The sequence below is a fragment of the Cheilinus undulatus genome, linkage group 5 (genome assembly GCF_018320785.1).
Source record: "Cheilinus undulatus linkage group 5, ASM1832078v1, whole genome shotgun sequence".
Classification (NCBI taxonomy): domain Eukaryota; kingdom Metazoa; phylum Chordata; class Actinopteri; order Labriformes; family Labridae; genus Cheilinus; species Cheilinus undulatus.
Genome location: NC_054869.1, coordinates 23,802,032 through 23,816,902, shown reverse-complemented (window position 1 = coordinate 23,816,902; position 14,871 = coordinate 23,802,032). Strand labels below are relative to the sequence as shown.

Below are 14,871 nucleotides of genomic sequence, written 5' to 3'. Positions count from 1 at the left end.
CTCTGAGTTAGAGACCAGAGGCCTGTGCTCTGAAGCAGGATTTCGGGTTAGAGGTACTATCGAGGATAATCCCAGGTTTTCAGGTCACCTCTTACTGGGGTACATCAACATAAATAATGCTAAACCCTGCTTTAAAGTCAGTTATGTTCAAGATAATGAATAAACAGGTATAGATGCTCTGCCTACAAACCTACCAGCTTTGTCGATCCCAGAGCTGTTGGGGGAACTCATAGGCAGGTGGAGATGCGTAGAGCGTGAAGCTCGTCTCTAGCTGTGTGTCAGATACTCCTCATGCTTTAAGTTGCCTTTACTTGTCTGTCTGACCTCTTGTCTGCCTGCAGAGACCCTGAGGACGACAACACAGACCGACACCTGAACTGTCTGTTAATGTGCATTTTGATTCTCACGTGGCGTTAATGCCTTAACGGTCTTAACAGATTATCAACTGTAGCACTCTCACTGTTACACACACGCACACACACTCAAAAAACACACTTCTTCACAAATAAACACATTGTAAACAAACTCAAATACTCTTCCACAAAAAATAAAAACAAAAAATTCAAGAGGTCAAAAGTCAAACAGTTTCTTTTTATTCCAGAGAAAGCTGGCAGCTGACTGGTCAGCTGAACAGGAAATAAGGCAAACATACAAACAGTCACACGGTCAAAATAACTGTCCAACAAGCCAATAGGAAGGAAGCATTATTACTGTGGCAGCGATGAGGAGCTGCAGGTTTAAAGTGACAGAGTGGCAGTTTAATGTCTCAGAGACTTTTACCATTATTAGCACTGTTAGCATTCCTCATTTTAACCAAGGGGATGTGTTAGCTCAGGCTAACTGAACAGAAGAGAACATATGGAACAACATTTTATCATTTCAATTAATTTTGAACATTTGAAAAGCACAAAGTTCCTGATCACTCATCAGTCTCTCTGATTCATTATCAGTTTGGTCAGTGAGGTTTATGTTTGCATAGATACTCAATGTGTGACAATAGTGCAAGAAAGCAGCTGCTCACATAAAACACACTGTAGAGTTAACAAAAGGAAACCCTGAACTCTGCTCAGCTCCAGTGGGATTTGTCTGCGTTGTTTTATCAGGAGAATTTCAGTTGTATCAGAAATAAAAAAGGAAGTAAGTAACTGATGATGAGGAATCCTGTTATTTACACTTACTACACTGTAAAACATGGAGATCTAAATCCACAGTCCAGCTAGTTTACATGAAGCTTCAACAGTAAAATATTCAGTGTTAATATCTAGGCTTTGATACTTTACTAAAAGTGTTACCTCTTTCCTTAAGGTCTGAATTACAGAGAAAATTATAAACACAAAAGTAGGAATAACTTCAAAAATGTAAAACTAAAAACTATCCTGGTAAAGAAAGACAAAATAAAATGTTCAACCTGACACTTACTGTATGTTTAGTTTTACTATTATTAAACCACAAACAAAGAGGTCTGAGGTCCTAAACTTGGTTTCTGGTAATCTAAGGGAGTTAACAACACACTGAGCTGACGTTACACCTTTCAGGTTACCTACACAATACACTGGAAAATACTTTAATACAAAACTCAGACCATTAAGCAGCAGGAGGTCAACTATTTCAGATAGATAATAATTACTCCTTTGAATTTAAAAGCACAAAGGATGGACTCATGAAGTCAGGTTCTTGCTGTGAAAATGCACAGGTTCCCACTGAATCTAGAAACTTTATCTGCAGGTTTGTGGGTTTTGTCATCCATGTTTCACAGTGCAACGTTTCATGGCCCTGCACAGGCTTTCAGCCCTAGGCCCCTCTAAGCGCGTAGATCCTTCTGATTGTCTGAGGCATTGTCTGTGCTGATTTTGCCATGAAACAACTACAAAGAATGTAATACAGTTCATCTCACTGGAACTTCACAGGTTAACCAACACTGACTTACTGATCTCGTCAGGTCACGTCCTCCCTGTGAGGTCACAACAGATGTCAGGGCTGTTAGGAAACACTTGCAGTGACATCACAGTCAAGGAAGTGAACATGATAAACTCCTGAAGATCAGAGCTGAAAAAAATTCTGACATATGACTGAGAGTCTCAATCTGTTTTATATGAAGTGTTCCATGTTCAGTTTTTAAAAGACGACACAAACTGCTGTGTGAAATAACACACAGGTACAGCAGTCAGGACAGGTAAGGCAGCATGCTGTTTAACAGCTGGGGGAACTATGGGAACTACAGGAGCCTCTGACTGTTAAACATGTCAGAGAAGAGGAAATGTGTTTGGTTTTAAAACAAAAGAAATTAACAAAAACTAATATCAGTCTGATGATATACAGGATTTAATACTATAATAAAATCCATATAACACTAACAAATGAGAGCATTGTGTGTCTATGTGTCGCGTCTTTGGCTGTATTTTACTTGAAGTTTGCTCTTACTGAATACTGATTTTACAGGATCAAGATCAGCTTTTATTCCTCCAAACCATCTGACCTGTTACTGTGGGGGCATCTGTTGTGGGGCCATTTTGGGGAGATATAAGGGTCCTTTAAGAAGTAGGGCAGTGTTTTTGTGGGGCTATGTGAGATAAGACAGAGGGGGAAAAATACAAAGAGACTGGGGGGGGGGCAGGGTGTCAGCAGCACACATACAGAACAAGATATTTTGGAGACAAACATTTGGTTGATACAGTGGAGTATAATGGAAATGTAGAGTGATGATAAATACAGGGACTACATGGATTAAGAAGTAACAGTAACTGTGGGACATATTACAGGCAAACCACTGAGGGCTCCTACATGGGACAGGCTTTAATTTATTTAGATATATAAGGACAGGGGTTTTGTAGTATTGGAGGGACAATTGTGCAATATGCTTATTCTATATAATAGGTCACTTAAGGGACAAAGAAGGGATGGGGTTTTATGGGGACCTACATATGAAAGGGATAAATGAAGAAAAGGGACAATAATTAATCTTTAACTAACTTACTAAAATTTCTCAGTAAAAACTAATTGGGGCCATGATCTCCACCAAAGAATTTACTGTTTCTATGCCACTGACTAAGAAACTCAGTCTTCATTCTTTTAAATCAGAATTGTTTTTTTGTGTTTTAAGATATATATTTGTGAGAATATGAAATAAAAATACCAGGATACTCTAACAAGACAGTCTGACTGCATCTGAGACACTGACTATCCCAGAAGGGAGAATGACGCTAAATCCTCAAACATAAAGTTGGATTAAACTTCTGTTTGGGTTTAATTTAGCTACATTGGCTTATGTAGTAACGTTCATTACTTAGCTAGTGCAGCTATGTTAGCTTTAGCTAAAGTATAAGAAGTTAAAGCGAGCCCCTGTATGTGTAACTACGTCTGAAATGGGTCTAAACATGATTCAATACCATTTATGAAATGTTGCTTAGTCCGACATTTTTGCAATATCGTTTTTTATGAATGTAACTGCCAGACTTTGTATATGAATAAAGTTGAATATGGAAAAAACAAAACTGGAAAGACGTTGTAACAGCAAAATATGGCAGCTCTGTTCTGAGATATACAGTGTCTCAGATGAATGGTGTGTGAGAGTGGCCGTTAGAGATGTAGTTTGTAGCCAGACCTGTCTCCATTGAAATTAAATGAAACTGTTATGGAAACAGGAATTCTTTCACTATCATTCGGGTGAAATGTTCTGATTGGCTGAGAACAGTAAGTGTTAAGAGTGGAGGAGGAGGAGTCAAAGCTTCACAAGACAGCTTGTTAACGTCTTAATAAGGTGTTGTCCCCTCCCACTCCAACAGGTACTGGACCGTGCCCTGAGGGGTGACACGTCGCGCCAACACCTGATACCTTTCCCCATTGGTCAGTCTGCCTGCCACTCCGAAATATGAGGAGATGGATGAGTGAAGGTGGGAGGAGTCAGTGGGAATCTGGGAGGGATCAGAGAGGAAGTGGGAGGAGTCTGATGCCATGTGAGAGTGGTTGGAAACATCTTGGTCTTCTGGCATTGCAGAAGGCTCCTCCCCTGCCTCGCTGTGACTAGCCCAATGGCTGTAGCTGTTGCTTGGCAACTTCCGTTTCCTGCTGCCGACTCTCCTCCTGGGGTACAAAGCACCAAGATCACATGTCAGGAAAAGAAGCGTTCAACCTGGTTACTCATTAGTAGGAGTTAGTTAACTGCTGCTGACCTGAAGTGATAGGAGGTGCTGGTGGTAGCAGAGCCAGAGGTGGAGGCATCGGTGGAGTCTTGATCAATACTGACTGTTCTACTGGAACTACTGGGAGGAACAGAGTAAATCTTATTATGAAGGTTATAAGAATGGGTGCTAATCTGTTAATACCCGTATTATAATTTCTCATATTAAATCAGAGAGGAGGGGAGGGAAAGAGCTCATGTATGTGCCAAAGATGGAGAGGAAAAAGAGAGGCACTTTGTTTGCTCCTCTGTCCTGTTGGAGCTCAGTTTACTTGTTAATGTAAGAACAATTCTTAAACCATAAATCATTTTCAGCGCTCCTGTAAACATTGCCTTATAAAATTTGTTCCATGTCTCAAGTTCTCCAGCTTCCTTTGGCTACACCACTGCCAGCTCAAGCCTGTCGATCATCTGTTTTAGACCTTATCAATGCCACCAACTCAAGTCTCAAATCTTCTCAATACACTGGCAGTAATACCACATACCCCAGTAAAATTCGGAGAGGGTATGGGGGTATTAGAAAATAAATACCGTCCATTCCTAGGAGATAAAAAAAATGAAAATGAAAAGTATCATGAGTCGACTGATTTCAGTCCTACCTCTTAAGGCTCTGCAGCTCATCCAGAGTGAAGTCAAAGATGTTGGCCATGTGATGGTTAGACGTCCAGCTGCAGGACAGGTCGTTCTGGGAAAAAAAAGACAGTTTAGAGTAGGAGAAAACTAACAGCATGACCATTAAAAAGAACGTTATCATTAGTGGAAAAATCCAGTTAAAAGTTATCATGTTTCCACATTCATTATTGGATTGATATGTTTTGCTTGTCTATTCTGTACTCACATTTGTATTTTTACATTTAATATAATTTTTAACACAGTTTTAAAAAGCATAGACTTTACATATTACAGGGGTACTACGCAAGGACCCTGCAAGAACTGACATCCCAGTTCTTAAAAATCGGCATGGGGCAGACCATTTTCTTTGCATAGATGAAAAGGTTAAAGAAGAACAGAGGAGGAGATTCTTACATTAGGGATAGCATCTTCTAATAGCCACTTGGACTTCCTTTTCTTCCTTTCCGCTGAAGTGCTGCATACACACACACACACACACACACATACACCCACACACATAGTTTAATCTTAATGAGACTCAAGCTGCAGTTTAGTGAAATTGAGGTTCTTAGTAATCCTCTTTTGGACCTAAAATCCAGCATTTTAAACAGCTAAATGCCCTGACATTTAAACACATCCAGCAAGTTAATGATGGGAAATTCCTGTACCTGACAACACCTTTCTTACGTCCTCGACCTCCATCATTCTGAGCACGCTCAGGAAAGAGCTTAGAGGGGGGGTTAGGTGGAACTCTTGTCCTCAGACGAAAAATGCACTTCCTCTTTTTGATTTCCTTCCCACACAGAAACCTGAGCAAACAAAGTAGTTATACTGACCGCAGTAAAAATCAGTCTCATGTTACCCAACACATTTTTTGCGGGTGCAGTTTGCTATCTTACAAAAATATTAATGCAACAATCATGCAATGAACCAGTACTCACTGGACAAACTGCTTCAGATGATAAAGTAATAACATAAATTTCTTACTTGCTCTTGTATTTATTCAGAGCATCCAGCAGGTACTGTGCTCTCTCTGACAGGGGTGTGTTAGAGAGCTAAAACACACACAAAAAAAATTGTAAACAGCACCACAGTACATCAGGCTTAATCATTCTTAATTAAGTCTGGTTTGGACATGTGTTATTAAGTTCATTTTGGCTCAAATTAAGATGTTTAAGCCTTTTTAAGGTTAAATTTAGTTCACTATAGTCTAAACTTTAACTAAAGTTCAGTTTGGTCAAGGCTTTATATTTAAAATTATAGTCCAGGTTTAGTTTTGTCTCATCTATATTTGGTTTGTTCAAGGTTTAGTTTAGTTCAGTCTAGGCGATTTCTGTTCAGACTAGTGTAATTTAAGTTAAGTTTAGATGATATTGGTCCTGCTTTAATAAGGTTCATTTATAGTCTGTTTGATCAAAGTTAAGGTCATAATAGACAGGCTCAAGTTAGGTTTAGATCATACTGGTTCAGATTTGGTTAAATCCAGTCTTATAAATGTTATTCTTTCTTCTTTTGTTTTTGGTCTAGCTTTGATTTAGGACACCCTGCTTAATGGTTAGTCCAGTTCAGTCTGGTTTAGGTTTAGTTATGTTCTGTGTAGTACCTTCCCAAGCTGTAAATGGTCCCAGTTCGCAGAAACAAAGGCGAGGATCTCATCCAGCTCAAAGTATTTCTTCTTGCTGCTTACTGACAGGTTGTAGAGGACCAGGTGAACCAGATCCACCCACCTCAGAGACAGACGCCTGACATATTCTGATCCTTTATTACACACCGAACACAGGAAGAGGTAAAACCTGAGAAAGAGAGAAGAAATGATCACAGCACATAGGGGTACATAGGATAAGTGGGATGCAGCAGAAGAGGAGTAGAAGAGGGGGAGCTGTTATACCGGTCTCCAAACATCATGGACTCCTGCAGACACTGAGTGCAGGCTTCATGAAACCACTGCTGACACCTAAAACACTGCAACATCTTAAGGTACCACCTGCACACACAGCACAAACATCCTGTTAGAGATTTATTCTGGTGAAATCACAGTGTTGTGGACTTGGAAGCAACTCTTACTCTCCAGGGCCTCCACAGTAACAGTAACACTGTTGCTGATTGGTACGATGTTGGGAGTCCCAGTCCAGTGAGTCCAGGTCGTACAGTAACACCTGCTTCATGGCCGATAGGGCTTTGGCTATGGGACCTTTCTTTAGAGCGCCCCCTTTCTGTGGGTGGAGCACAAAAACAGATAGTCAAGCAGAGAGAATGACGGTAATTATTTTTTATGTAAAAAGGAATGTTTTTTCTCCCTCAACAAAGAAGATGCCAGACATTTTCTGTTGTCACATACTTGAGACCTGTTTTAAACTTATGGTCTTTTAATTTATGATTTCTTATATAGCCACAGTAAAATCATGGAATTTCAGTTACATAACAGGAATTAACAAAGACTGACTTTCAAAAACATCATCACTGAAAAACAAAAGTAATCTTATATAGCCACAGTAAAATCATGGAATTTCAGTTACATAACAGGAATTAACAAAGACTGACTTTCAAAAACATCATCACTGAAAAACAAAAGTAATGCCAGAGCCATGTTAAGGACAGATTCAACTCTGCACAGAGCTCTCTCTCTGAGATTTACGGTAGGAATAGGTGGATTTATTACTTATGCAGCCTTGTGAATTCTGCAAAAACAAGACCACAACACTGCTTGCAATCTTCTTATGAATGTGTATTTATACCCTGACAGCCAGAGCGAAGACACAACGTCTACAGAACCAGGGACTGAGGCTGCTGCTGCCCTCTACTGGAGGAACATGACACTGCTGGTGGAAACCTGACAGACAGACAGAGGTATTATTAATGCACAGTAGTAAAGAGTCAAATACATGGGAAACTAAGGTTGTATACAATATATTTAGCAAAATTAGAGCTGATACAAAGTTCACAAAGTTCATATTTAATAAAAGATTACTGGTGAACCTGCAGGGAAAGATGATGACAATGTAAACAAAACCATAACAAAAACAAAGAAAGACATTACATCATAACAAAGCCAAAAAGAACAGCAAGTGGAAAAATACTAATGATGGAAACATTGGGTAGTGTAAAAAGACGTAGGGAGATCAAAGAGAGAAACTAGACTGTTGATTGTGTTAGGATGTATGTGCTTGAGTTAGAGACTTTTGTTTGAATTATGTTGTTTTATGGTTTAATAATAAACTGTGAAAAATATTGGACAAACCCTGAGCCATTTGGTTATTGAAGTGGCTCTCCACCTCTGGCTGGCTTCACATACAACGGCCACTCCATGATCAGCTGAACAAATCCCTCCCCCTCTAGTCGTTTGGAAAAGTTTTACTGCCTGCGCTCTAGTCCAGCTACAATGCATTTCACAAGTGAAACTCAACTCTGCTTTGTTGGAGATACGCAGAAGTAGAGCTGGGCAATTAATCGAAAAATAATCGAAACCGACATTTAGAGCCTGTAACTGATGAAAACCTGCCATGTCAATTATTTCTTTTTTTTCCCTTGCAAAATCTCTCTCTACTAATGCACCACCCCCTTAAAAACAAACTAATAGCTGCGTAGTCACGTGATGGGCAGCCAGGTAGTTTCATTTCAGCTGTGTAATTTGGTTTCAGTTGTCTCAATAAATAACCATGATTTTTTAATATCTGCATGTTCCTCTCAGTTATTCGTTTTAAAATTCTAAAAATATTTACAGAACAAACATAGTCAGGGGGTGGGGGTGGAATAATCGTTCATTAGTCGTAGTCGAGGTAAAAAGCCCAACTAATCGCCATTTTGTTTTGTTGCCATAATCACCCAGCCCCACGCAGAAGGTGTATTTTCAGCGCTGGCAGCTGCCAAACTGAGTCACTCCACGTATAGCAGATCAAGCCAAACAACATGAAAAACATGCAGAGTATCCAGTCAACTTCAAAACACATCACAATGTAAGGACTCTCACTACACTGAAAAAAGTAAAACATTGGTTGAACTTAAAAAAAATTAAGTAATCAATCACATGAAACATTTTGAATTGAATCAATTACATTTTTTTAAAATTAGGTAAATGTAAATTTTTTAAGTTGATAGAAACTATGTTTAAAGGTTTAGCAGCACAGCAACTTTCTTGCTGTGAGGCAACAGCGCTAACCCGTGCACCACCATGCCTCCCACATGTCTTGAAAGTCAACTCAACACATTTTTCCTGAAAACTCTTGCTACTTTGGTCTGATGGGAGAGCAGAAATGTATTAAAGGGGACATATTTTGCCCTTTAAGACAAGTTTGTATTGGTCTCAGAGGTCCCCAAAACATGCCTGTGAAGTTTATTCCTGAAAAAACAGTAGTATAGGATTTTTGCAGGAAATGGATGTCGCTCTCCTGCTGTTTCAGGCACTTCTATCCAAAGTTTAGGACTTGACTGGGATTCAAACCATCAATCTCCCAGTCAAAAGTCAGGAGAGTGACCCATTGAGCTAAACCAGAAGCAGGAAGATCAGTACTCAAAATGTCTTTTTTAACATTCATTCAGTCATAACAGGCCGCAACCAGCGCGTTTCAACACGTAGGTCAATGCTGGATGCCTGTGCTGGAGTGTAGAGGGAGAGCCACTCAAAAAGGGACGGCTGCTGTTGCATCAAGTGTTTTTTGAATTCACTTGGGACCTACGGGATGTTGTTAAGAATGCACATGCGCACAGCAGGCTTAATGCTATAAAAATACATTGATCCAATTTAATTTGGTGTCTAGCTGCCAGTTTGAATAAAAAAATATAGGTTCGGGCACAGGTGGCAGAATGGTTAAGGCGCGTGACCCATGTACGCGGGCGGCCCGGGTTTGAATCTGGCCTGAGGCCCTTTACCGCATGTCTCTCCCTGCTCTCTTCCCTGTTTCCGACTCTATCCACTGTCCTCTCCTCTATCAAATAAATGCCCAAAATAAACCTTTTATAAAATATATATATATATAGGTTCAGCCATTAAGATAATTTAGAAGATTTAGATTTAATGAACAAATCAATAATTTTAGGCTGTTATAAAATGAAAAATCACATCAATCCTACAACAGCATTGTTTTACTTTTTTCAGTGTACAGAGCGCCATGCAGCCCATGCATATGGAAAGTGGGACTAATACTTACTTTAGCTCAACCAAGAAACTGACAAAGAGGTGGAGCTGAGTCAGGACTTAAGCCTCTTGACAAAGCTACACCCTACTGGCTAGCAGTCACATCAGCCATGCCCCTAAATTACACATACCTTGTTTAATTCCCACAAGTTACAAGAAAATTCATCCCCCACACAGTTTGTGCCAGTAAAGAGATGAACTAATCTAACTAAAATTATTTTTAAAACGAGGTTGTAAACATGTTTACATGTGCTGTAAGATTGGCATTTTAATGTTGAGTGTGTACGGGACATCTTGCCAACTACCCTTTTTTCCATTAGTAAGACTAGAACTAGCTAAAAATAGATCTTTGGTCATTAAAACTCTAACTAGAGTTAGACTTAACTCAATGACATCTCTCCACTGTGCACATAATTTATGGCAGTATCTTAAATATAAATATAAAAAAGTCTCGCATCTATATGAATGTTTCACATTTGTATAAATTTTGCAATCTCGCTGATTAACAGCAGTACAAAGAAATAGATGTCTTGACCTATTAACCTGGCAAATCCATCTTGCAAAGCGCCCATCTGAACCGTTTGGGCCCAGTTAGAAAGTGACAGGACCAATCAGCGTCGAGGGGCAGTACTTTTGGATGCTGCGGAGTCGTGACGTAAGCAAGCAACACCGAGCCAGTGCAATTATGGCGGGAGACATTAGTGTGGATGCTGCGAAAGGGTCAGTTTTATCAGAACTTGACAACATTTCTTGGTTAAAAGAAGAACAAAGAACAGCATTGAGTTGTTTTCTTTTCAAAAACGACAAAAGTCGTGAACTGACATGTCTACAGTTGCCATGGTTCGTGTTATGCAATTCTGTATGGAGTTTACTCCTTTGATAGGGACAGCTTGGTAGCGGCTATGTCACATGTGCTGTAGCTCTGATTGGCCCATAAAGATGTGACAGACAGAACGTTCATCCAATCACCCTCTGAGTTTTTTTTCACAGGCTCTGCCCTTTCCCAATCGCTCTCTATGGGTGGTTTTCCAGATGGGTGTGTGAAACAAATCCACCTGGCATGCCAGGTTATTGACCTATATTAAAGACTAAAATGTAAGGACTTTTTATTGACTACAACTGAAATAAAATGTAAATGTACTTTATTTATATAGCCCTTTACAACACCCCACAGGTGACCAAAGGGCTTTACAAAAAATCAAATAGCATTAAAAACACACAGCATAAGACAAATCCATAAAGACAGAAAAATAACAGCATTCATAAATACAGCTTTTGAGTCTCCATCAACTAAAACTAGACTTTAATTTGAAAGTTCAAAAGAACTACAATGTCATTAAAAATAAAGGCATTTTAATTTAAAGATGTAGACTATGTAGATTTAAAAAAGCTGGAAATATTAACAATGGTTTCAAGTAAACAATCTTTATTTGCCCACCAGAGAGAATGGTTCATAAATTTACTGTCAAGGTATCAATCAGTTTAGTCTCTTCTTTGAAAAAAACAACGAAAACCTAAAAACAAACAAAAGCCTTTCAGCTGATATAGTGTCTATTACAAGGGTGAAAGTTCAGAACATGTGCCATAAACACGTGACTGTGTTGGACAGTTAACAAGTTTTAGCCTGTAAACATGTCTCACTCACCAATGCCACACTTCCCACAGATGAGAATCTGGTTGTTTTGGTTTGACTGGCTGTCAGAACTTGCCTCTGCCTCCCGACATACAGAGCAGCGGGGCTCCTCCCCTGGCACTCCAGCTGCAACAAGATTGGACAACAGATTTTAACTGAAGGTCAGTAATGGAAACAAATATCATAAATGATAGTGAGACACATCTGTCTGTATCTCTGGTTTCTCCCCTGCTGAAGGTCAACCTGTCAGTCAGTCTCCCTCTATCGGTCTGTCTCTCACCGTGTTGGATGTCCTTCCAGAGGACCCAAAACTTGGAGTTGTCCTCAAATGTGACAAAGCAGCTCTGCCTGGGGGGGCTCACCTGTCCAACAATAACAACACAGAGATTTAGAACTAATCAGAAAAACTTGTGTTCATGCTTTTCTGTGTGTGCTTGTGTTACCCTCTGAATCTTGCCCAGGTAGTAGAGGCCATCTGACCAATGGCAGAGGACGAACTGTCCAACAGTCAGACTGGACTCAGCCCCTTCACTATCATCCAGTCCCCTCCCCTTTTGACAGGCCCCGCTTCCTGGAGACACCTGTGTCTCCAGATCACAGAAGGGTTCATACAGGTCTTCGTACATCCTGCAGAGAAACATAGAAATTATTTATGCACTGTATGATCACAAAATGAATTTGAAACCAGTTATGCATTTGCTGATAAGGGATGATTTTTTTTTTTCAACTAAAGCTGTAAATGTGTCCAAGTTGTGTTAAAAAGGCATACCTTGAGATTAAAATGACATCCTGACATAGCAACAGATACAGTCCCTGGTAAGATGGTAAAATTAACAGCGCTCTGTGCCGAACATGTGGATATATGTTGATATATAACAAAATACTTCATCTGCAAAGAGTGGAACCAGTGTTTTATAACAGTAACACTTTCTATCTCTGAGTTCTCAGGGAAATGGCATTCAAGTGGTCCTCCAGAGAACAGTGGAACAGAAAGGCAAGCAGCCCATGTAGACCGACATCACAAAGTCACACACGCTTCTAGGCTGTGGCTGTGATTCATTCCTGAACTGTCAGGGAGTTTTTGACATCTACGAGCATGCGCAGTTTGTCCTCCCAACAGAACCGAGACTATGTACCGTTAGCTGGCTAACCACTGACCACAGTTTACTTACACACCCACGGCCTGGGTTATAACGACTCAACAAACGGGCTAATACTTGTAACAGATTCATAGCAGCCCGGGGCTGCATCATGTGCAGTAACTCGATTTAAAAGTTTACTAAACAAACAACGGGTCTCTTTCAAAAAACACAACGTACCCGCCAGCTGCAGTATAACGGCTGCTGTAATTAAACGGTTATAACGGTGTATCCCATCAAAGCATCACTGTGTCGACACCGTTCCCGCAAGTGATGGAGGTCTTCAGGCGTTAACAAATCGACATCACTGATAAACTACTGGCAAACAGTCCAACTTGCTGAAAAGAGGTGTTTTAATGGCGTAGAATCGGGTTAAAATACAAAACACAAAGATATATTACCTTCTCTGACCCGGTCTGTATCCACCTGTCTTCCGAGCCTCTGACCCACAGACAAACAGGCGTTGCTCCAGCCGAGGTTCGACTTCAACGGGACAGACGCACCGTCAGTGTCTCTCCGTCTCTTCACTTTCTCTCCCCCTGCCTCCGTCCTGCTGCCGCCGTCGCGTCGCCCTTGCCCTGCTCTCTCACCCCGTCTCTGTCCTGTCAGTTATGGGCTGTCTCCCCGTCTCTGTTTCGTGGCGCTAAACTTCAAACTTCATCCGTCGCCATTTTTTCACTTTTCCCGCGAATCAGGAGAGGAGGTATGCTTTCATTTGCATAAATCCAATCATCATAGCCGTCGTCAATATCGTCATCACGTTGCCAACATGAAATGAGCCAGACTGTATCTTGCCCTTGCCCTATTTAGAACTGAGTGTACTTTATTAGGCTACTGACATCATTTGATCATCCCGAAATATTTTATTCCTTTGTTAGAATATGTGAAGAGTTTTAGAGAGAACTGAACAATCTCCTGCGGGTAAACACAGAAAATGTCAGTTGTCACCTGTAAAAAAAGTTTAAAATTGTGTGTGGTAAAATTGAATATTTCATTTAAGAATTAATTTACTGCCCATTGAAATAATAACAATAGAACAGTAAGCATCTATGCATATCAGTAGTGTTGTTGTTTCAAAAACTGTTTAAAATACAGCCTACTTTTTATAATGAAGTGACACAATAAAAATATTATTACTTGGTTGTTCAATAATTTTTTAAAGACCCTGTCTAAGGATTTGGGATTAACTAATGTATTTATCTTTTACTTGAAGGCACAATGGCAATCTGCATTTTGCAAATTCAGTGCATTTTTTTCTCTCTGCAATAAAACAGAATCATTAGTGTTAATTTAACCCCCATAGTGATTAGTTTAACATTTTTTCCAAGTTTATAAACGTTTCACATGTTCCGAGTGTTATTAATTAAACTCTTTTATGGTATTAATTTTTAACACTTATGTAGTGTTTTTTTACACATTAAAGTGCACTTTTAACCCTTTAAAGGTTTATGAGGTTATTTTCTTTCACTTTGGATGTTAATTTGTAGCATTTACAACTTTAGTTATTGCCACAGAGCAATGCATTTGTCATATTTAGTATATATTGCCACCTTACATTGAACATCTGTGGCAAAGTCAAAAGACTTGACAAAGACAGAGCAAAGAGACAGATCCAGAGCTAAAACATGCACTCATTTGAAATTCTGCACTCTATCCTCTGTTAAGAACATCTTCTGCCACGGGCAGGAAGTGACCAATGTGCTGGATAACTTCACTCATGGTGCAGAGGTGTTTAACATATAAACAACAATAATCCACCAGAAATATGAGCAAAGTAATCCCAGCAGTGGTCACTGTACAACAGGCAGCATCTTATCAGCATTTAAACACATCTAACCACTGGGTAGATCAGTTGGGTCTCTACAGTTAGACTAACAATGAATGGATCAACACTGTCAAGTAACTCCAACACTGAAGGCCAATTAAATCATAATGGAGTTACAAATTACACTTTGGAAGTTAAAATCAACTCTGAAATTTTTAAAACTAAAAATTAAACACTCCAGTTTTTGCTGTGTAGCTGCCCATATTGCATCTGTCCTGATATATGCAGTCTTGGCCTCTGTGAGAGGGACATAAAAATCTGGATAGAAGAAAAACATCAAAAGGATAGCCCTTGCACCCAGATCTGACCTTTTCCTTTGCTGGCATCTATTCCCTTGGATTCCCTGCTAGGCGA

The 14,871-nt window shown here is 39.8% G+C and overlaps 1 protein-coding gene across 2 annotated transcripts; it reads right to left on the bottom strand.

Moving 5' to 3' along the window:
- Window positions 1-627: 627 nt before the first annotated feature.
- phf19 (PHD finger protein 19) lies at window positions 628-13,317 on the bottom strand. Of its 2 annotated transcripts, none has more exons than XM_041786610.1 (14): window positions 13,094-13,317; window positions 11,997-12,180; window positions 11,834-11,915; window positions 11,566-11,679; window positions 7,525-7,619; window positions 6,854-7,002; window positions 6,678-6,773; window positions 6,393-6,582; window positions 5,777-5,844; window positions 5,458-5,598; window positions 5,204-5,264; window positions 4,777-4,862; window positions 4,170-4,259; window positions 628-4,080 (listed from the first exon to the last, which is right to left on the bottom strand). In XM_041786610.1, exons 2-14 carry the CDS (start codon window positions 12,177-12,179, stop codon window positions 3,750-3,752), a joined length of 1,686 nt encoding a protein of 561 aa, XP_041642544.1. In that variant the 5' UTR covers window position 12,180; window positions 13,094-13,317; the 3' UTR covers window positions 628-3,749. The 2 variants fall into 2 exon arrangements, with proteins under 2 accessions (XP_041642544.1, XP_041642545.1); XM_041786611.1 differs by having other exon boundaries at window positions 4,170-4,256.
- Window positions 13,318-14,871: the final 1,554 nt, after the last annotated feature.